Source organism: Olea europaea, chromosome 7, assembly GCF_002742605.1.
Source record: "Olea europaea var. sylvestris chromosome 7, O_europaea_v1, whole genome shotgun sequence".
Lineage (NCBI taxonomy): Eukaryota > Viridiplantae > Streptophyta > Magnoliopsida > Lamiales > Oleaceae > Olea > Olea europaea.
In genome coordinates, this window is record NC_036243.1 from 9,380,195 (window position 1) to 9,403,977 (window position 23,783).

At 34.2% G+C, this 23,783-nt stretch overlaps 2 protein-coding genes across 3 annotated transcripts; both read right to left on the reverse strand.

Moving 5' to 3' along the window:
• Nucleotides 1-3,990: 3,990 nt before the first annotated feature.
• On the reverse strand, nt 3,991-13,462 carry LOC111396915 (peptidyl serine alpha-galactosyltransferase). 2 transcript variants are annotated; one of them, XR_002703088.1, is made up of 9 exons: nt 13,106-13,462; nt 12,579-12,749; nt 11,396-11,639; nt 11,002-11,202; nt 8,979-9,460; nt 7,018-7,182; nt 6,438-6,681; nt 5,299-6,238; nt 3,991-4,278 (listed from the first exon to the last, which is right to left on the reverse strand). XR_002703088.1 is itself a non-coding variant. In XM_023023527.1 (8 exons), the coding sequence occupies exons 1-8, from the start codon at nt 13,429-13,431 to the stop codon at nt 5,528-5,530; spliced, it is 2,544 nt and encodes an 847-aa protein (XP_022879295.1). In that variant the 5' UTR covers nt 13,432-13,462; the 3' UTR covers nt 5,079-5,527. The 2 variants fall into 2 exon arrangements, 1 of the variants encoding a protein (XP_022879295.1); XM_023023527.1 differs by lacking the exon at nt 3,991-4,278 and having other exon boundaries at nt 5,079-6,238.
• Nucleotides 13,463-14,812: 1,350 nt separating this feature from the next.
• Nucleotides 14,813-17,874, reverse strand: LOC111396916. Its single transcript, XM_023023528.1, has 4 exons — nt 17,665-17,874; nt 16,073-16,180; nt 15,654-15,718; nt 14,813-15,569 (listed from the first exon to the last, which is right to left on the reverse strand). The coding sequence occupies exons 1-4, from the start codon at nt 17,752-17,754 to the stop codon at nt 15,422-15,424; spliced, it is 411 nt and encodes a 136-aa protein (XP_022879296.1). The 5' UTR covers nt 17,755-17,874; the 3' UTR covers nt 14,813-15,421.
• Between the last annotated feature and the right edge of the window lie 5,909 nt (nt 17,875-23,783).

Consider the following 23,783-nt stretch of genomic DNA (forward strand, 5'->3'; position numbering starts at 1 on the left):
TAACTTACGTCTGGTTTGGTGATAGTAAGGTGGAGCAAATGCCCTACCAGCCTGCAATACATAGAAGGATCAGTAAGAGGCTCCGCTGTAGTTTTGCTTAGAGTCAACTTAGGATCCATTAGAAGCTTCAACGGCTTAACACCAAGGGCACTCATGTCAGCTCGGATGCCAATAGCATATTTTCTTTGACAACTATGTATTCCCTGGTCTGATCGAGCCACTTCTATGCCAAGAAAATATTTAAAAACACCAAGTGTTTTAATTTTAAATTGATCACTTAGAAAAGCTTGTAAAGCATGAATAAAGTCCATCGAAGTACTTGCCACGATAATGCCATCTATATAAACTAAGAGAGTAGTGAATGTAGAGTCTTTAACTTGAGTAAAGAGGCTATAATCTGCCTTTGATTGAACAAAATCAAACTAAATCAACAAACTTGAAAATTTTGCATACCATTGTCTTGAGGCTTGTTTCAAGCCATAAAAACTTTTATTCAACCTACAAACTTGTTTTTGTTTCCCTTTTGTTTAGCCTAGTAATCTTTTCATATATACTTCCTAATTTAAATCACCATGGAGAAAGGCATTATTGACATCAAACTGATACTAGTGCCAACCCTTAATGACTGCAATGACCAAAAGATACCTAATGGTAACCAATTCAGTTATGAGGGAAAAAGTTTCATGGCAATCTATTCCTTCTTGTTGTGTAAATCCCTTGGCTACCAACCTCGCTTTGTATCTTTCGACACTACCATCAGCATCATAATTGATTTTGTAGACCCACCTACAACCCAATGCCTCTTTGCCAGGTGATAAGTTAGTGAGCGTCCAAGTGTTATTGATTTCAAGAGCCATCAGTTCATTATCCATATCTTTAACCCAATGGGAACTCTTTACAGCTTCACTGTAGCTAGCAGGTTCAACATTAGTAGAAATGGATGAAGTAAAAGCTGTATAACTAGGTGACAATCTGTGATATGAAAGTGTGTATGAAAGTGGAAAGACAGTACCTGAAGTTTGTCCCTTGAGCCTTAACAATGAAAGAAAAGAAATGGTGGAGTTGGTTCGTACAGTTTCTGTAGTGACATCTTGTTTGCAATGAAAATCTTGTAAATAGTGAGGAACATTTCTAGTCCTACATGATCTGTGAAGGGATGGTTCAGCAAGCCCAATAGTTGAAGGTTCTGTTTGGGGAGAAGATGTAGGGCTAGAGTAAGAAGCAGGAGAATCGGTTGAGTGAATTTCTTGCAACCTTGTGAGAGAGTGGAAGTAAAGCCTAAGCAACCAAACACTTTCATATGACTATATTGAGGCTTGGTACCAAAAAAATTTTCAAAAGGACTCTTGTTTTGCAATAATGGAGTAGGAGTACAATTTATGATATAGGTAGCTGTGAGGATACATTCCGACCAAAATTTGATAGAAACGCCAGATTGGAACAATAAAGCTCGTGTTAGATTAAGCAAATGTTTAATTTTCCTTTCAGTGACTCCATTTTGTTGTGGAGTTTCAACACATGTTTTTGATGAATAATTCCCTTTTCAGAATAAAAATCAATAAGGTGAAACTCTGTTCCATTGTCACTCCGAAGTACTTTTATCTTGGTCCCAACTGATTTTCAACTAAGTTGACAAAAGACACAAAGCATTTCTTTGTATCTGATATGTGTTTGAGCATGTACACCCATGTACTATGTGACAAGCCATCAATAATGGATAAGAAACATGAAGAGCCGTCATGTGTGGTGACAGATCACAGTGAATTAAATCAAACAAATTATTTGATTTGTGCTCACTCAAGGAAATGAGGATTTGTGTTGCTTAGCCAAATAACAGATGGAGCAAGGAAGAGAAATTTGTGATTTCAAGTTTAAAGATGCAGTTACAAGAGAGTCTTTTATGAGCCTAAGTCTAGCATTTGAAATATGGCCCAAACGATAGTACCACAAATCATGCTCAATGAGTTTGTTGATTACAAAAGCTAAAGAAAAATATAAATTGCAAGAAAATTGAGAGACTGCATGTTGGATAGCTTTAGGGGAGACCTCGTCGGGATGCAAATAGTATAAACTACGCTCTATTTTACCCTTCCCAATCGTTGTACAGGATACAAGGTCCTGAATAAAACAACAGTCAGAGAAAAAATCAATGAAATTGGTCAACAAGTTTCTTGGCTGAAAGCAAATTAAAACTAAAGGACGGTAGGCATAAAACATCTTGTTAGGTGTTGGAGTCAGTGACTTGAACATCACCTATATGAGTAACTAAAGAAGTGTCAATAATTTAACATAATACGACACCTTGGTAGGAGAAGTGTTGTAGTAAGATGGATTACAGATTGTATGATTTGTAGCCCCAGTATCTATTAGCCAAGTGAAAGAGTGTGTAATTGAAGAATGAAAATTAGGGATAGCTACACAACGATGAATACCAGACATAGGAGTAGATTGAGAGTTAGAAGAACGACTAGGAATCAGAGATTGAAATCTGGTTAGCCACATGTGAAGTTGTAAGAGAGTCCTTGTGTTTAAGCAAAACCATGGGGTCATTGTACTGATATTTGGTCAAAGAAAATCTGTCACAATTATCATCCCCATTAATGTTCATGCTCTAAACAGAAACATGATTAGCAAATTTTCCAGTTCCCTTGGACTTCTTGTTCATTTTATGATTTACTGGGTAGCCATGTAATTTATAACATCTGTCTACCATGTGTCCTGTCATATGGCAATGGCTGCGAATTGGGGCCTCTGCATTACTAGCTTTAAAACATCTTCAAAGGGATGACCAAGGATCTTGCAAAGTTTGTAGTATGGCCTTTCTTTATTGGGACTAGTGTTTTGTTGGTTTTAAGGTTTAAAATTGGAATTGGTGTCTCTGGTGTAAAGGGCAACAGAGTCAGAACCAGCAGTAGTGGAGGTAATTTGTCGCTACCTTTCCTGCTACTAAACATATGAGAAGACTTTATTAACATGGGGAAGTGGCTAAAAAAGCATGATTTGGTCTCGGGTATGCTCATATACATCATTGAGGTCCATCGGAAATTGAAAAATGCAGTCCCTATAATATCTGTCAACCAGAGCGTTAAGTTTTCCACAATGGCAATTTGAAATTTGGTCATTAAAGTAAGTTCATCCCAAATACTCTTTAGTTTACCATAAAAAAATTCTAATAGAATCTCCCTCCTGAAATAAGTTTACCAGTGCCCTTTTGAGTTGGTAAATACGTGGAGCATCCGTAGAGAGAAGCCTTCAGCCAATTCATCCCAAATTTCAGAGGCATCGTCCATGAAGGCAACACTAGACCGAAGGTCTGGACTGATAGCATTATGAATCCAAGAAACCACCATGTCATTGCACCTTGCCCAATCTTCAAGCAAATCATCTACTGAACTGAGAGGATTAGAAATTGTTCCATTGATGAAGCCAAGCTTGTTCTTGGCTAACGGCACGCTACATCGAGCGTGACCAGGTTTCACGGGGTACCTTTCTTCTTGGCACAGAAAGGGACACCGTGCGGCAGTAGTCTGCTCCGCTAGACTACCTTCCGGCTTGCCCAATCTTCAAGCAAATCATCTACTGAACTGAGAGGATTGGAAATTGTTCCATTGATGAAGCCAAGCTTGTTCTTGGCTAACGGCACGCTACATCGAGCGTGACCAGGTTTCATAATTGTTTGCAGTCAACAAATTAGAAACAAGATTTGTTCCTAGGTTGTCAGATGTCTCAAGACAAAAAAGGTTGAGTGGATCTGCAAAATTGGTATGTTGGTTAGTCTTTGATTGAAGAAGGGGAGATGTATTCTCAAGGGAAATGGAAGATGTATTATCAAGAGGAGTCTCAATAGGAGGTGAAGATGTATTCTCAAGACTCGCCATTAATGCTCTGATACCATGTAAATGTCAGTGAAACACTGGAATGAAAACACTAGAAATTAGGAAATGAACAAAAATGATTGAAGGGAAAATCTCATTTTATTCATCAACTACCACAGAAAAAAAAATGAATAATTACATAAGAAGAGCATCTAAAGCTCTGTACATATGGAAGGAACAAAAGAATATTTTAGCCTAACCAATTCTATACATTTAGCCAAAGAAAGAATTAGACATCACACTAATCTGTTATAATTGTCATAGATAGCTAGTCTTGCGTATCAGAAATGGCCTTCTGCATATCTGGACTTAAATGGGCAGCTGCTGATGAGAATGGGCCACATAACAGATCTGTTATTGATGCTAGTGCTGTGGATCCATTGGGCTTGATGGACTTCTCATTCTGCAGGAATATGAAAATAGGTTAAATCTCTTCACTAACCAATGTGTTGACATACTGCATCCTCGTGTGAATATCAAGTCAATTCTTATAGTCAACTTCCATAGTATACAGTTATACGGGTGTGCTACATGTACATAATGGTTTACATACACGTAAGGCAGCAGGATATGATTGGGTAAAAATTTCTTCAACTAAATAAAAATAATAATAATAATAACAAATAAATTGTTTCTCCACTCTCTTTTGGACACCTCATTTATATGTAAACAATTATGTAACTTTATTATGTACAAGTAACATTATTCACAGTTATAGATTGCTCAAAAGACGGTTTCAGTTCCCTGTAGTTGTATGATGTTTCGGTTTGTTGGAATTTTGTGTAGCCATTCACTAAGTGCGCTCGATTATTGTAATATAAAGATAGTACGTAGTCGATGTCTTCAAGCGTCGGACCTGTAATGCGATATACCGGGTCTGTTGTAGCTTAGAGATGTACCCAAGTCAGTTGTAGTGTAGCAGCTTGAAACAGTTGAATTGTATAACGTGAAATTGGTAGGCAGGACAAAGCTAACTTCCACTGTAAAACAAGGTGTCACTGCTCCAACTGTAAAAAGTCAAGACTCCCACTCTCACCAAAATTCTAAAGCTTCAATACTATTGGAGTAGAATTGGAAACCTGAGTTCGCTCATTAGTGTTTGTTTTCCAGTATATCCGGCACATTTCAAGTTAACATTTTGGAAGAGAGAGGCCGAGAAAGATTCTGAAATTACCACATATGTATGAACTTGAATACAGGAAGAGTAACAGAACAACACAAAGAACCATATATAGATTCTGAAAGTAAACAATAAAAGTATTTTTCAAGAAGCAGTTTATTGTTTTCAATCTGCCCTTGCGGAAAAAATCAGTTCCGTGTTCCATATGCCGTATGCTAAACCTCAAAATAAACATCAAACATCATATATGGACAAAACAAACAGTTGGGGGGGGAAATTCAACTCCAAGATATCAGTCATCACCTGTAATTTTGAATTCCAAATTATGCTCCGCCCAGAAACTGTTCAGTATTCGGAGGACCCAGCTACAAGATTCAACAAATCAAAAATCTCCTCACACACCTTAAGAAAGCAGATCTCGACCCACTTCGGGTTGAGTATGCTACACTGACTACCTGGATAAGACGTTTTTCATCATTTGGGCAATTTATATATACCAGCACGGAATTTCAGGTGCATTTTCTCATTCATTTTATGCTATTTCAGCACTTCGGAGATGCCTATCATTTCCAATCGGCTCCCAGATTCCTGAATGCGAGGCTCGTCTCTTGGTCTTAAAACTTCTACCTTTTTTCTTCTGCCCCTTGCGACTGGAAAGCATCACAGACATTACTGTGATAAATACAAAGATCGAAAATGCCCAAAGGCCAATTATCCAGAATCTCATGGAAGTGAATGTTTCCTTTGCCATAGCCGGCTGCGATAATTCCCGAGATTTGTTCTTTAGATCAGGACTGCGAATTAAGGTACTAATTTCCTCAATCTTTCCAAATTTCCTTGAAGTCGTAACCTCACTGGCTGTTTCTTGATTTGGAGGAGACAACAATATGGAATCAGGACTCTCTCGAACTGGAGAGGAGATGGAAGTGGGATCAGGGCATTTCTTCTTCTCGTGATGTAGGCGTAGAGCTTCATTCAGTGCATTTCCACATTCTATGCTTAGCAAATCACGCTGTAATGCATTCTCATCGGTTCGATCGAGGGTTGATGGATCAGGAGGTTCAGGAAACTTAGCCCAACATTTGTTAACCAAATCAGCGCTTCTCCATTTTGCTTTATCAAAGCTCCAGTTTCCAACGCTAAATTCCAAGCCATAGTGGAATACTCTATACTTCACACCAGGTGCAGGAACATATCCCGGATATATCAAAATTTCGTTGCTAATGATGTGATGCAAATTCAGCTGCATGGAATTTAAAAAAATAATAATAATAAAATAAAATAAAATAATATTTGAAAATTATGTTTCAACATGCTGATGTAGCAGAAACTTAATGCATGTATAAAAAACATTGAGAAATAAATTAACCTGTTCCCTCAGCTATTCTGCAAATTCAAATGAGATAGAAAGTGTTTTAACACTTTAATCAGTTATGAAATACCTCTGCTGCGCCAAACGAGTAACCATACATCTCGCTGATCCATCCAGATTCATACACGTCCCCGGTTATGTTTCTTGACCAATGAGCCGTGTCAGCCCGGACCTCCTCGGTTTTATGCAACCACAGTAGAGCAAATCTCCTGAGGTCATTTATATGCATTATGATCACACCTCCAACCTTGTTGCAAGCATCTGGATGACGGGTGTGCATCTTTGCAAGGTCATTGTCACAGCCAATCAAGTAGCTGGAATGAATATAACAGAGTGATTAGAACGCATATTTCCTGATTCAGTCAAAAAGAAGATTCACCCAAATTGCAAATTATTTGTTAGATACTCTTACACAGAAATGAAAGAGATAATAAAGCACGTGTTTGGATAACTCACTTTTTTCTTACTTTTGAATTAAACAAAAAAAAAAAAAAAAAAAAAAAAAATTGAATTAAAAAAAAAAAAAAAAAAAAAACTATTTACTTCGAAAGTAATTCTTAATTGCACTCGAGACTACTTTGTCAAAAAATAATTTACTTTTAACTTTTTAAGCTTAGCCAAACATACTCGTTAAAGTTCTTTTTTCTTACTCATAGGGAGTGGAAACAGGTCTCCCACGGGCTGCATTGAATTCCCATGGTGTGATCGGACCTCTAATTATCATGTCAGCATCAAGGATTACTATATACTCCGCATCTATTTTTGCATGATTGAGCCAATGAAGAACAGCAGCTGGCTTATTAATTGCTGGATACCTGAATTGCCACAAACAAAACGCAGGTGTTATTAGTTGCCAAGTTCTTTATCATAACATCTACTCTACTTGCTTATCTAGTTCCTGCCTTAAAAAATTGAACATCGTGTTTTTCTTCAAAAAGTTAAAACATATAAAAACAGAAATCAAGCTTCATAAAACTCAAGTTGATCCACACCTAATTTGAGGTAAGTTCGAAAAGCTTGCATGATAGCTCAACTTGTTTGCATCCCCATGAAGAGGTATATAAGATAAATTAAATTATCCTTCTTTTTTCTTGAACTGAGTAGGAAATGTGGATTAGGTTATATGGCCAACACGGGTCCTCTGACTTTTCCATGAGATTCTTATTTATAATGTTTTTCATTTTGAGGATCATGAAGAGGTGCCCATGTTCATTCAAAATCTATCACAAGCACTCAAGTGAGTGTATAAGAACTTATAAATATTGTGAGCTTTCAAGACGATATAGAGTTCACTCTAATTCACTAAAAATATGCAATTTTCCTTCATTGGTATTAATATAATAGTCATATCCATGTCATCTGCCAGCTGTTTAGAGTTGTCATATTGATTTAACTTTATATCATATCACATTTTATATATCTTCTATTGGTTACAAAGAAATGATATTTATTTCTACTTAATTAACAAAAGAAACATATGCATCATAAGTATAAAAATCATCAAGAAATTAAATACTAGCTTTTCATCTTCACTATCCATCTCTTTTTCAAAAAGTCCCATACCTACCACAGTAGGAATTAAGAAATATTAAAAACCAAAAGCCTGTGATCCAAAAAAAAAAAAAAAAAAAAAAAATTGAAGAGAGAGAGAGTTTACTTCCAATTCATTATAGAAACCAGAATCTCATAACTTCATTAGTTTCATTCTGCAATTTCCACAATATTCAAGGAAAATTTTATTTAAAAAAGAAGACACTTCTTGACCAGCAATCTTGTTTTCCCTGGGACTTTGCTTCTGAAGATGGCCTTGAAATGAAGGCGTCAACAATCCACCCAATTTCAGTCACATGTCTGCACTATCGCCATCATATATTTCAACCCTCGTCTCCTCCTCCTCTCCATCGGTACCCTTAGGGTGTGTGTGTGTTTGGTATGGTACTAGACCGCACTAGACAATACTATATAAAATTATAACTTTTGTTTCCTTTCTTCAATTATGCCCAATTCTGTCTAGTTCACCTTAATGAATGCACCATTAAAATTCAGAGTTAACTCTAGCATCAGACCTAATCCCACAAAATCTTCTCCAGGACACAACCATGCTTCTTTTCTCTCAACAATCATACATCACCATATTACCACTGAAACTATGCCTTGCCAGAAATTCCAAAATAATTGAGCATTCCACTGTTTCTATGGTTAAGTGATCTTGTAGTGGTTAGACATAATTTTATTTACTGAAAGATACTGAAAATAGTTTTACTCCATGAGTTCAGGAGTGATTTCCAGCTACTCATGGATATAAAAGAGAAGCAGAGATACATAGAAGGTTTGGTAATGAAGACACAACGTGCATTAAAGAACGCAAGATGCCTTTGAAGGAGGTCAGTCTGTTAAAACAGAGACGTGATGACACTGAAAATTATAAGAGAGGAGAAAAGTTCTTCATTCTTTTATTATTATTATTTCTTGAGACCCCTCCACTCCCAAGGCTAAGTAATCTAGTAGTTCCGCAAAAATAATTATGTGGCATAATTTGGAACATATATGTCAATGCTCCCAAAACTTGACAAAATTGATTAAGAATTTCAGCAAAAGCAATAGACATTACCAATCACCAGTTAGAGGATGTCGACTCATGGATGGAACATAATGTGTGGGAGCTAAATCATGGCCTTTATACTGCTTCAGATCTTCTTCCGTACAACTAAGAAGTCTCGTGATATTTCCAGGTTGGCCACTCAGGTGAAAACTGTGAACCAGCCCCACAGTCTGCCAATCAAAGTAAGGGGAGCATTCTGTTGAGAAAATGGTATGGATTTTTGGATATGGCGTTCCAGGATCATTAGCTTGTTCTTGTGTTTGCGTATGCTCAACCTCCATCATTTGAAGACTTTTAGGTGTCACTGATCTTGGCTGAGATAGTTCAGCAAACGTTTTACTCTTCAAAAAACTCAAGTATTTTGACCACTTCGGCTTGGGACACCCATATGCAGCATGTTGCAATAGAAGACCTTCATTCAGGGTATTGATACATTCTAGATTTAGAAATAGTGCTCTCCTTTTGTTTGGATCTGTTTCCATTCCTTGTACCTGCACACCAGGGTACATCATATATTACTATTATTATTATCTTGAATTTCAGTTTGGAAAAGATACAAATATTAACTCATCAGATCATACTCAACCAAGCGTGTTTGGCTAAGCTTACAAGGATTAAAGGTAACTTTTAATTCTCAGACAGGTTTAAATAAGTTACTTCTTACTTTACAGTAAAAATGTTACTTGCTTTAACAGTGATTCTTAATTTACAGTTAAAATAAGTTCTTACAATTTTGATCAATAAAAATGTTGCTTGATTGTTAACTTATAAGTAAATTTTTAAGCTTTGCTGTACAAGCTCACATAGTCACAAATAAACAAGGTATAGCATTTGGTGGACATCAAATTCTCCTTTAGCATTAGTATTTCAAACAAAACATCCTATGAAATCAAATAGTTTCTCCAGAAGCACACACATAAGTTCCAAAGATCGATCTAACATTGCATAAGTTATTACGATGTGTTTATTCCAACACCTGTGCTGTTTGCTGATGTCTGAACAAAGAAGACTAGCTAATATCATTTGTCATTATGTTTGGTTTATTTCTTTGCAGAAGATGTTCGGACCCCAAAAATTGCAAGGGTGGCATAGTCACTTTGCTTACCAAAACCAAAATTGAATTATTATAATGTCATAACTATCATATGCGTGCCTTCACATTAAAAAGGAAAGTATTTTTATCCATTAATTTGAAGTTTTTCAAACTTCCCTGAAAAGCAAGGTGGGAAATTTGGGCAGGCACCAGTATACTCCATGGAAATTTATTATCAGCATAAAACTCAACACCATAATGATCTATTGAATTTAAAATTCAATGTTTTTAGCCACAGTCGGACTGTCAACAAAATTCATTATTTTTAGCCGGAGATGCTAAGAGCTTTGATTTGGACAAATCAAAACCAAGGATTGGTGACTAATTCGTTGACAAATACCAGTAAGTAAGATTCAATACCGTAACTCATGGTCAAAAAAGAAAAAAGAAACATTCTGTAGAGAATAGTATTAGTTTTCTCAATATATCCTTTATAGTTGACTCCTTCAGAAATCAAGGAGTTGACCAAAAGGTAAAACCAAATTCATTTCTTGTAAGCTTTCATTTTAAATTTATGTTTTAACTGTAAGGATTTTCAGATTAGTGCAGAATTACATCATAAGCTAGGGTGTGGAAATGCTTAAATTACAGTCAAACGGCAGTTCCACCCAAGCAGGGAATAATAACAGAATGAGAATAATGAATGAAACTGAATATTATGCTGAAGACTCAATTTAAATATATAATGTATTTCAGCTTTCAGTTTTAGATGAGGTTTTCGACAAAATTTAAAAAAAAAAAAAAAAGGGCAAAATTCTTGGGTCAAATCTCCCAATCACCAATTAATGAAAATTGTGCGTGTCCACAAGTGAAATGGCATATTGAAGACTAAATCTTCTTAAACAATTGTGTCCATTCTCTCATAACTTAAACTTTTAGATGAAGTGGTTCACATATTATAGGCAAATCATCCATTTCAATAAGCACATTATGAGTTACCTCTCTAGGGTAAGGAGGTTCAGGAAAGAGCCGCCCACAGTCATAGACAATATTGTCCTCATGGTGTTCTAATTTACTGAATGACCAATTTCCAACACTAAAAGGCAAGCCATAGTGCATAAGAATGGGCTCAATGCCATCTCTTGGAATATATCCGGGGTAAATCATCAAGTTATCATTTATTTTGTGGCGAAGTCCCACCTGAAAAGGCAACAATTAGATACCGGATATATACAGCCAAAAAACAATAAACAAATCCATTTAAAGGTTGGGAGGCCAATGATGCAATATTACCCCCCCCAAAAAAAAAAAAATAAATAAATAAATAAATGGTGTGTGCTCAGGAGCACAGGGAAGGACAGAAAGCATAAGTTAAACTGATTTAACCAATTACCTCAGCAGCACCAAATGAGTATCCATACATTTCACTGATCCACCCTGTCCCATATATATCACCAGTATAATTGGTTCCCCAATGAGCTCTGTCCTCTCGTACTTCTTCTGTTTTTGACAGCCACATAGGTGCTAAAGCTCGGAGATCGTCTATATGCATGGCTAAAAGCCCACCAACCTTGTCACAGAGTTCAGGGTGCTTAGTGTGCAACTTAGCAAGATCATTGTCACATCCGATCAAGTATCTGGTGGAGAATTGTACATTTAATAATCTTGTGAAGAGGATTGTTATAATATAAGTAAGAGAAGTCAAGAAGTTATTTATTGATGCCTAGCAAACCTCAATCTGAAGACAAAATAGTTTTCTGGAGAACATTGATACAAACGTTGATATGCTCAGATATAACATTAGAAAATGCTAAAATTTCAACAGAAACTGAGTAAAATCTCAGCTTTGGAAATAAATTGACTTTTACATACCACATTTATCTACAACAGTTCTGGCTATATAGAAATATAGATACACCTTTCAACTCGACTCCAACTGCTGAACATCTTTGCAACTAAACTCTAGAATGTAAATGAAGACTGACCTATATGGAAAAACCCAGGTTCCTAGAATGAACATCATTCTATAGTTACTATCAAGATTCCAAAATGCGAGGCCTCTGTTTCTGAATACGCAAATTAAGTTCAATTATTTATGTCATTTCTCAAGAAAGCTTGAACAACCAAACAAAGAAAGCTTAACTTCTCAAGAAAAAAATAACAATTATTTATCTTCCACCCTATTTTTTCTGGACAAGTCCAAAATCCAAGAGAGTAGAAGGAAGTAGCTCCTGTAAGCCCTAGCTGCTTAGAAACGGAGCTTAAAAGTTACCAAGTGTAAATTGGTCCAGTGAAATTTACTTGTGGTATCATGTGTGGTTACCACTGGTTCTGATTGCATATAAGTATTCCAAAAAATAAGCAACAGATGCTTTCAATAATATATCAAGAGACAGAAATTATTCTGCATACTTATATTCCACTTCAAAGTCATTCGTCGGAAGCATTCAATATATATACCCCAATTGTAGGCAACAAAGTACAAATACAGCTATACAGGAATGGAAATCTATCTTTAACGAGCAAGAGAACAATTGAATTGTTCACACTAACGTAATGCGCCAAAAAGACTTAACCCGTAGTATGCAGCAACAGGCCTGCCTTTCTCGGCGCCAAGCTCCCATGGTATAATTGGACCCCGAATGATCATGTCTGCATCTAGAATTACTACCCAGTCGACATTTTGTGCTTCTTTGCTATGTTTAAGCCAGTGGAAAACGCCTGCAGGTTTATTAATTGCCGGATACCTGCAATGAACCAAATATAACATAAAATGATAAAGAAAAAATGCCCTCTTCATATCCCCTCAATAAAATTTTCAAGTAATCAAAATACTAGTAACTCAAAAGTAAAACACCTCATGGACAATTTCACTTATCATATCTATCAACAAACAAAACGAGAAGAATCCTAAACATGTCGAATAGGGGTTCCATTAACCTTGTTTAGATGGAAGTCAAGACTCAGTGAGCCTGAAACCGCAGAGCAATTCCACAAGTTTAAGACTCAAACGAGAAGTATATTCCAAGATTAACAAGCCACCCAGTACTCAATCAAAAACTCATGCATGCAAACGCAAAAATACATCATGGTGTATACTTACCAATCACCAGTTTTGGGGTGTGTGCTCATTGAGGGGACCTCAAAGGTAGGTGCCAACTCCATCCCTCTGTAACTCTTCTTCTCCTCTTCGGTACAGCTGAGTAATCGGGTTATGGGTCCAGGCTGTCGGGCCTTCCGGTAGCTATGCATGAGGCCAACCGTCTGCCAATCAAAGTAATTCTGGCACTCCACAGAGAAAAGCGTGTGGATCCTCCATGGCGCCTCCCGACCCGCCACCGCCGCCTCCTGGGCTATAACCCACGCGCTACCCATCACCATCGTCACCACTACCACCACCCCTAATACTGCAATTCTCTCAACTCCCATTTTTGCATATCCAAAAATTGTAATGGGTTTTGCTATGAAGATCTGAATGTCATGATTTAATCAAGGTCAAAAGCTATAATCTATTTAATTAATCGAGTTTTATCACCTGCTACGGATTGAATTAAAAATCGAACATGTTTTTTCAACTGTGATTTGTAATCTCTGTGATCTTTGATTAATTTATAAAAGTGAATGTGAATCAAAACTAAGCTAAAGTGATTCAAAATTAATCATAATTTGAGGTGAGATGTAATTTGCATTACTCTCTGTTTTATCGTTTGTTGGGAAGTAATGTTGACTTTTTTGAAGAACTATCAAAACGGCGTCGCTTCTTCGAAATTAATTACTTATCACGTTAAGAACAGTACATTGCGAGTTAATATAACTCAGTTCAGCAAAGTTGACAAAAAGAATCGAAATGGTTAATATGATCTTTTGGTCATTGAACTTTCAGCGAAATTTCAATTAGATCACCCAACTTTTATTGTTGTAATTGAACTTCAATATTTCTTCAATTCAATGTTAATCACTCCAAAAGCACATGTTACTAAACTTAATTGTCTTAACAAGCAAATCAATCATGTTTGCAAAATATTGAAATTGGAGACGTTTTGAATATACTATCAATTCTAAACACGTTTTATTTTCAAACATGTCAAATTGCAGTTAATTTGTAAGAACGACATATGATTACGATATTAAGCCCTTGTTTGAACTCCATTTTTTTATCAAAATACATTTTTCAACAGTAATTTAACCCCAATTTAACCATACATTTTTCAATGAAATAATATTACACGCAAATCCATAATTTTTCTTTACTATTTAATCATACATTGTCCATCAATACACTGTTCAAAAACGCATTTTTTCAACAAAAATGGAACTCAAACAAGGGCTAAGTTTAGTAATAGGGCTAACATATGAGACAAATTAAAATTTGAAGACTCAATTGAGATTTCAATTAAAGTTCAGAGATGACTAAGAAAATTAAAGCTAATATGTTATCATTAAAGTTGTTAGGTAAGGGTTAGGCATGCAGAGTAGAATTCGTGAAGGTAACGAGTTTGAGAAGCATTTTTTAGACAATAATTGGGTTAGACTAAGTGAAAACGTATGCTGAATTGTTGATGCCTTCGATTTTCATTCCCCAACTTTGTCTAACCAATTTAATGCACTCGACGAAAATTTTCGAGAACGACAGAAAGGTGAAAATCTAAAGATTTAAGAGGTGAATGTAATGAATATAGTATATAGTCATGGATATGAATTGCCAATAGTTGACCCTATCAAAAGTTCCAAGTGCTCGATTCTTATTCTCCATCGCGGAAGAGCTATATTCCTTTGAAAATTAATAATAAAAACGAGGCGACAATACTCGTGAAAATAAAAAAAAAACTAAGGTTTTCATTAGAGTTCATATAAGATGTACAACATTCGTTTCCCGATGGGATTGGCACATTTCAAAAGAAAAACCACTAACGCAATTACAGCTTGATTCTACTTTCAAATTGATGAATTAAGAGGGGTATATATGTGTGTGCGCGCGCGCAAGAAAATGTGAGGGAAGGGGGGAACCCAAAAGAGCAAACAAGAAAATGAAAGGCAGATGATCATGATGCTAAATGTACCGAAGAGATTCAAGGGAAAAATTATTCTTCTGCTTAAAAGCATGTTTGGCAAATCTACTTTCTTTCAAAGCAATTTTTTGACCTAAAATTCTCAAAAGAAAGTAACTTACAAGAAAGCTCAAACAAGTTTGGCACAAAAGTTACTTGCAAGTAACTTCTAAGCTTATATATATGCTCAAAGGACAACCAGATATATGGAGTAGGAGATCTACGAAATGGACCATATAAGTTGGAACTTATCAAGTTTAAGAAAGAATACAAATTCCAATAAGCTTCTTACCGGCAACCAGCATTGCTCCTCGTGGTTGGACGGCAACAGTTATGTGCTTAAATGGCTTTTTACGTGATAACTTTCCCCATCACTTCCTTCTTGGTGGATCCCGGCTCAGTCCGTGCTTCTTTAAAGTTCTGATGTAGTTTCTCATAAGAGTGAACTTGTTACACCCAAGATGATAGAAGTAATCCCATGTAAAGATCCCAGTCTTATGCAAGTCATCAAACAACAATCTACAACAGCCATCTCATAGAATCGTGATTATACCGTAATAGAACTCCTGGAACGCACAATACTCATCAATAAGATTATATTACCTCACTCCATAGTTCCCTACAGGTTCTGCAGACATGATTCCCACATTACGCCGCCCAGATATAACCTTTTTCCAAGGACAAACAGTATCTTAATCGCCAACAACCAAAAATGCATTTATCATCATATCATTTGGCGAATAGTTGATAATATAATCCATAGAGAAGATGGACAGGTAGCAATGAAAAACGTCCCAACTTCAAAACACATCTATGTTCTTTACATTTTTTGAACGTGACATATGGGGTAATCCTCAAAACTGTAAAGATTTTGCGATAGCTAATTACTGCAAGTGTGACTTCAAATTTTCTTTTACAATAGAACAATTTTACAATAAGTAGTCCTGAGAAAACGTGCTCTAAGGCAAATATTCACACCTAAAATGGATGTTACAGAAATGAAAATATTTCAATCCAATTACCTTTTCACCTCCAACTGATCTAATCTTACTGTCAACAGCTGGACTATATATTCTCAAATACTCAGCTGATAAAGTATACATACTGCCATTGTCATATTCCACCTCTACCTGAATACCAAAAAATAGCTAATGAGGTCACATCATCGTCACAGAAGCTAGGCATAACTCACAGTGGAAATTTGTTTCTTAGCACTTATCATTAATTAATTTGCTAAAATGCACCAAACGGTTCCCAAAATACTAAAGTTTCATTGAAGAAGCTCTTTATGCATATATTCATGTTTGAACTTCAGGTTCGAAATTCCAGATCATCAAAATTCAACTTCAACATTGAAATGGATGAAAAATATCATAACCAATCCTTGAAAGACCAGTTCAGTAATGGCAACTGCATAGAAATGATATTTTCGTGAGCCCCGAGGACTGACTTCAAAGTTTCCATTCGTAGAAAATTCAAAGTTATTCCTTGATTTTTCAGGCAATGTCGCATGAAAACTAGATGTCTAATACATGCAATTCTCTTACAATCTCATATCTATAATATCATCTTGGATGATGCAGCAGAATAAATTCTCCATCGAGCATAAACTACATGTGACCGTAAAATCACTTCACTCAGATGACAACCGCCAGAAAGCATCTCAATTTAAGATTTCAAGTACACAATTTTTACTTTATGTGCCAAACTACAGGACAAGCATACACGTAACAAACGGTCACAAGCAAACATGCAATAGATATTCTTTAAAGATTCTGTCCGGGCCAGAATAATGATGGTATTAAGTATTGATAATTACTGCATCCCCACCATGTTGGATAGAGGTGATATTTCAACGAAAAAAAATAATCTCAATCACTACCTAAGGCGTCTTGGACCTTCGTTCAGAGCATGTTAGGTAAGCTTTTAAAAAGATAACATATAAGTAAATAATAAGTTTTAAAGTGAATAACTTTTTATTGGTCAAAGTTGAAATAAGTTACTTATCTTGACTGACAACGATGTAAGAGTTACTGAAGAAAAAGTAACTTATTTTACTTAAAAGTAAAGAAAAATGTAAATTATCTAAACTCATAGAGAGCTTTTAATTTTCTTCATGCCAACCATGATCTTGGTCTGATTTACTCGAACTGTGTATATAGGCATGTCTGGTTGAGGTCTCTTCAAACTTTCAGTCCAGCAATATGGTAATCTGTTAACATAATAAAACCACCTCGCGCAGCTTTTAGAGCTGATTAGGACTAAATCATTACTAAAACTACAGAAGTTACATTTCTATTATAACAAAAATATGACATTTACATTCAAAATGAAAATTTTCACTGAAAATTATCCCTGTAAAACTCAGTATTCCGTTACTCGGCATTCCATTGCAACAAAAATCCAGGGAAACTCTATTTGACACAAGCATCAAGTTCTTTTCAATTGAAAGAAACCGCATTATGATACTTTAGAATCTCATAAATGGTCTAAATATCGTTTGATATTACTAATGCTGCATAACAAACATGTATTTAAGTAAATCAAAACTTTGAATTTAGGGTTTCGACTATTACTACATAAGCGTGAAATTAGCGAAAGAGAAGAGACCTACATTCTTCGGAGCTCGAAGGGAGAATCTTGTGAGACGAGGACAGTCCGGAACCGTCTGTATGCATCGAATCGCTCTCCGTATTCCCGCCATTCTTTTACCCTCTGTACTAACGCATGTGTAAATTTTCTTCTTCGGCGATGTGAAATGCGCTTTCAGGGGGAAGACGGTGACTACTGAAAAGCGATTTTAGCACAAACGTGAAAACTTTGGAACTTTTTTGTAGAAACACCAATAACGGTGAAAATATAATTAAAAATAATTTTATAGTTTGTTTAATTAAGTTGTTTGGTGTTTCTAAATAGTGCTTACAAACACTCTTACAAATTAAGTAAAAATTATGAAATAAAAATGCTGAACTTTACTATAGGGTGCTACTTGCACACCAACTTTCAAAAATTTACTTGTTACTCGCTGAATTTTGCTATAATTTACTATTTACTCACCTAAATTTAAAAGGTTACTCGTTACTCGTCCAAATTTGAACAAAATTACTAGTTGTTACTGAACTTTGATATAAGTAAGATTAATGGAAATGATATGGGTAATTGATAGGTAACTTTATTTAAATTTGGCTGAGTAATGAATAACATTTTAGATTTCAGTAAGTAAGTAGTAACATATAGTAAAGTTCAGTGAGCAAAGAGTAACTTTTAAATTTTGAGAAACAAATAGTAACCTAAAGTAAAGTTTAGTGACCGTTGATTAAATTAACTATACAAAAAATTATAAGCTATACCAATGCATGGGCTGATATAATATTGGTATGCATATTTGTTGAGCTTGTTAGAGAAGTAGTATGTCTTCTTCGGAACGATACCTATGGAACACATGAAGCACTCTAGTAATATTTATGTCAAAGGGTCAAACAACTCAATATCGGTATTATAAAGTTGGTTTTTCTTTTTGTAATATCAAATGGATGGAAATAATAGTGAAAATAGGATTCGTTGTAAATAATATGATTATTAATGAATGACAATTATATCTTTGCGCACTTATTTTTATTACATTGTATCCATACTTCTTCTATATAAATATAAAGTTTTGATTCTCAATAAAACGCATAAGTTTATTGACTTCTCTTTGATTTATAACATGTTAACAGCCCAAAATTTTAGCCAATTGATTTATTAAAATTATTCTTGTTTTTTATTTAACAGAAGTACGAAGTTATTATCGTTGATTTTATTCAAAAACTAATTTTTGGATTGAAGATTTACTTTATGAAATTGGTGGCACAATTTTTCAAATCATAAACATCTGCTCAACAACTGTTAACAGTTAAATGGCAATGATGATGCATGTGTTGGTGTTAATGACAGACGCGGAGACACTTCTGCGTGTTTGAGCTTTTTCAAGTTGTCTGGACGTTGACTCCAATTTGTAGGCTCAAAATATCTTGAACAAGCAAAAGAATTCAATTTTGGTAGCCTTGGCCTCCATTAATTTGATACTCGTGCAACGGATTATTAGCTCCATTATAGTGATTCTATATACTTTTACAGTAGGTTATTAGTTTTTTTGTTTAACGTTTGATTAATTATCACATTCTTATTTTTTTAATACATAGTATAATTTATGAATTTATTACTATTATATCTACCTATTATAAATTATTATTACTCCCGAAACAACACACTATTATGGACAAATATTCTAATTAAATTTTACTTCCTCTCGAAGAACATAATTAAATATGATCTAACTTAAATTATATTTTTGCTCCTAAAGCGTAAATATTTACATAATTTATATTTTAAATAAAATATATTACTGCTCCTGAAGAGTGTGATATTAAAATTTTCAATATTCCAAAATAATATTGATACATTGTCCTTGAAGAAATAATAGTAAGATCAACGTGCTCTCGAAGTAGCAAATATTTTGGAAAAATACATCATATATATAATTTATGAATGTGCGTTTATCCTTGAAAGAAAATATACAATTTATATCATGTGGATATTGGTTCTTATATGATTATAGCATAGTTAATCATATTTCGAGAATTAACTATGCTTTTTGTTTGATTGAATGGTTATTCAAATGACAAATATTATATTGAACGAGAAGTTCAATTATTGAATGTATTATTGTTTGGCATTACCAGTTGGACCATCACTGGATCAATAATGTTTTAACGAAAAACTAGAAGATGGTCATTGATCGCCGCTAGCTAAAGTATGGATTGAATTTCCTATATTTTAAAAAATTAATTGGGGTGATAAACGGGGTCCCGTCACCTTTATGTTGATCATTTAAACACTATTTGCATTTAATAAACTTGATACATCTGCTAGATGATTGCTTGATATTTGCAATATGAAGTTTGCATAATTACTTCTCAAAATTTAAATTATGGGCATAATTTTTCAGGTCATACAATCAAGATGGTGTGTCTTGTTAATACTAATGATTTTAAATTTCAACATTTTAATAAGTGATAGTTGGAATCTTAATAAATGGTTTAATATTATTACTTGTTAAATGCCTTTAATTTAATTTAGAGTAAAGTATGTCACTTTTCTGTTTAGCGAATGCTGTTACGCATCATGACAATATCATAGTTCTCCCCGTTATAACTTGACTCATGGTCAGAGCTTAATTTTTCCATCAAATTATTTTGATAGTGAAATATATATAAAAAAAATTGATCTACCACAATGCATTGAGATGGAAAAGTAAAAAATGCCAAGAACAAATGAATAGTTTGAAACTTCATCTCAAATAGATGATATTTTATAACAAGGTTTGCTGATTGTCAACTTAATTGGACAATTTTCCCAATATTAAAGGAAGGAATTAAGAAGTTGAAAATAACGTACAAACATATCATTATCTAAATCCTCACAATAAATAATTCGAACCAGAAGTTCAAAAAATAATTTATTTAGATGCATTTATTAACTAAAGAGATCAACAATATCTTATACACCAACTTAAATGTTCCAACTCGAATTAACGTCCTAAAGGACAATTAGTTAATATTATATTTTCATAAAATTATAGTACTTTTGAAGTGCGATTATATTCGATTTTAATATAAAAATCTTCAAGCGAAAATGGAACAATTAGTAAATATTGTAGCATATATTATACGAGTTTCAAAATAGCGAACTTCGTAAAAAACATGATGGATGAAATCATGAGTTCATATCACGTTGTCTTAACGAAGCATGAAATTTGAAATATATTATAGTTAACATATCTGACGTGACTATTATTGTTATCTATGAAGGATTTAATACGCCGAGAATATAATTCAAGTGATATTCTCCATGTGCATATTCTTGTTTAACATGATATAAATATAAAATAATATAAAATATCAACATTCTTAAATTTAGAACAAACTGATCGTGATATCCAATAGTTCAAGGAATTTCTTAAAAATTTCGATATCCAAAAGGATTTACATATTTAACCTAACAGTCTATTCCGGAAGTTTTAACATCAAAATCAACCCTAAGGCCTTAAAGTATTTCATATCAAAATTTATATAAGCATCAAGAAAATAAGAATTCATCACTTTTGCACTATTTATTCTTACCTTAATTGAGTAGTTTAAGAAATCCAAAAATTCAAATAATGATGTTGCATAATTTTCTCAACAGTGTACGTGTAAAGTGAAGTTGCAAAGAATGAAGTGGTGTAAATTTGTAAAGTGAAAATACTATTCTAGTTATGCATACATAAATGTAACGTCCATCAACCACTCAAACAAACATCAAACCGTGTCAAGTCATAATTGTATAAAAAAAAATAATAAATAAAATCAATGGTTAAATAAATTAATTTATTGCCTCCATCCACCAATCAAATGTCTATTTGATACATCTTCTTGATGAATATATGGTATTCACAACTTGAAGTTTGCGAAATTACTATTTAAATTTTAAATAATAAGCATAAATTTTAGGTTATACAATCAAAACGACATGTCTTGTTAATTCCAGTGAACTTAAATCTCAACGCTTTAATAATTATTCACTTGGATATTGATAAATGGTTTAATACTATTATTTGTTAGACGCTTTCGATTAATTTTTTTTATCATTACTAAGAGCAAAGTACTTCCTATTCCCATTTTACGGAATGCTATTACGCATCATATCAGCAGCATAGCCCTCCATGTTATAACTTTACTTATGATCAAAGCTTAATTTTTTCATCTAATTATTTTGATAGTGTACTATATGTAAAATTAATCCACTACAATATACTAAGATGGAAACTAAAGAATGTTGAAAATAAATGAGTAGTTTGAACATTTTATCTCAAATGGGTGATATTTTATAATGCGATTTATTGATTATTATTTCGATTAGATAATTTTCTCACTATTAGAGGGATGAATTAAGAGATTGAAAATAATGTACAAATGCACCATTATCTAAATTCTTACAATAAAATAATTCTAAGCAGAAGCTTGAAAAGTAATTTATTTAGATGCATTTACTAACTAAAGTAATCAACAATATTTCACACGCCAACTTTAAATTCTTCAACTTGAATTAACGTTCTAGAGGACAATTAGTTAATAATATAAATTTATAGCACTCTTGAAGCGTAATGATATTTGACTCTAATACAAAAGCATTGAAATGAAAATGGAGCAATTTGTAAAGATGATCCATTAAGGAAGCATATACTCTTGATGAGTATATAAACATAAAAAATTATAAAATCTCAGAAGAGGCTTATTGTCTGATATGCATGAGTGTTGTAAATATTATGATTAATAGTGGACAGCCATTATATTCCTGCAATCCTAATTTTTATTATTATTATATCATTAATTTGTTCCTATAAATATGGAACTTTGGTACTTAATATGATACACTTAAGTCTATTGACTTCTCTATCTTCTCTTTCTCTCTCTAGTTTATAACATTGTTTACTTTCACTTAAATTAAAATATTGATTTTAATTTTTACCAAATAGGGGTGTAATTATATAGATTTATGTAAGATAATAATGTGACTTTAATTGAGAGTTATTAAGGGATAATTGAAAATATTCTCTCTAATCTTATTACTTTCTAAAAAATTAATCAGTTATCTTTTTTTATCAACATTCTCTAACACCTTAAAATAGAAAATATGATCCAGCACATCCACGTGTGATTTTTCTAAAATAGATGAAGAATTTGGCTGAAGTTTCCTTTCCAACTTAATTTCTCCAAAATAAATGTTCCTTCCTTATCATCACATTTTTTCCAGCTACTTGATTTGCTGCTACACAAAGGTGTCTCCCTAACCAGATTCTACAATACACCATCCAGGCTTAAACGAATCGCTCAGCAAAGAGCTACAGTGGATTCATCCGAACAATTTTGTCGGTGTCCTTGTCCCGTTATTCCTCAGCAATCATTGCATTCCCTCTCTCCCACCTCAAACAGTCTCTTGCACAATGATGTCCGATGTAAATGAAGCAGTTATTAAAGTTTTTCACCAGCCTCGAGAAGTTTCCACCATCTTTTGATTTTGAAGGTTGTTCCTCCCTTTTTTAACAATCTTCATTCCACCTTTCTGTTGATCTCTCTTCCTGTTTTGCTTTCATTTTACTTTCTTACCGAATCATCACCGCCCAAATGCAACTCGACCAATGCATCAGTCGTCACATCGTCCCACTCTAATCTGCACATTGCTTGGAATCATGCATGCGTTCGACCACGGCAAGGAATCAAGTGAGACAGTTCCCCGTGCCATATTCATTTTCTCAAAAAGTGTCATCACAGCTAGCCAACAATACCTAAAGCTAGTTACCACTAGGCTGGTATGACCCTCTACCCAGCCCACGCATTTTGCAAATGGTTCATTGGATGCTTAGAAGTGCACTTTACAACTTATTTTATGAAACAGAATAACGGTTCAATGACACGACTCATGGTGGCTCGATGAGTTGGCATTTGAGATGGCACACGTGTGGAGGGTGACGTGATGATAATTGTGCATATAATGCATGCATAGCATCTGCATGGCTTGGTGATTATTCAGAATTGGTGAAAGCAATGTATTTTTAAAGCGTGGAGGTCGAGCTTCTATCTAGACGTTACATAAGCATAAAAAGCGTTTTCTTATTTTAATATTAATTTAAATTTTTAAATCAATCTAAAA

What these genes read in the sequence shown, in the direction of transcription:
- LOC111396915 (XM_023023527.1), bottom strand. Translation starts at nt 13,431, where the DNA reads ATGGGAGTTGAGAGAATTGCAGTATTAGGGGTGGTGGTAGTGGTGACG. An exon ending in CATCCTCTAACTGGTGATTG is followed by an intron (nt 7,183 to 8,978) that starts GTAATGTCTATT and finishes GTGGCAATTCAG; the next exon opens with GTATCCAGCAATTAATAAGC. An exon ending in CCTGTTTCCACTCCCTATGA is followed by an intron (nt 6,682 to 7,017) that starts GTAAGAAAAAAG and finishes TATTCATTCCAG; the next exon opens with CTACTTGATTGGCTGTGACA.
- LOC111396916 (XM_023023528.1), bottom strand. Translation starts at nt 17,754, where the DNA reads ATGGCGGGAATACGGAGAGCGATTCGATGCATACAGACGGTTCCGGAC. An exon ending in CCCTTCGAGCTCCGAAGAAT is followed by an intron (nt 16,181 to 17,664) that starts GTAGGTCTCTTC and finishes TTTGGTATTCAG; the next exon opens with GTAGAGGTGGAATATGACAA. An exon ending in GTAGGGAACTATGGAGTGAG is followed by an intron (nt 15,570 to 15,653) that starts GTAATATAATCT and finishes TGGCTGTTGTAG; the next exon opens with ATTGTTGTTTGATGACTTGC.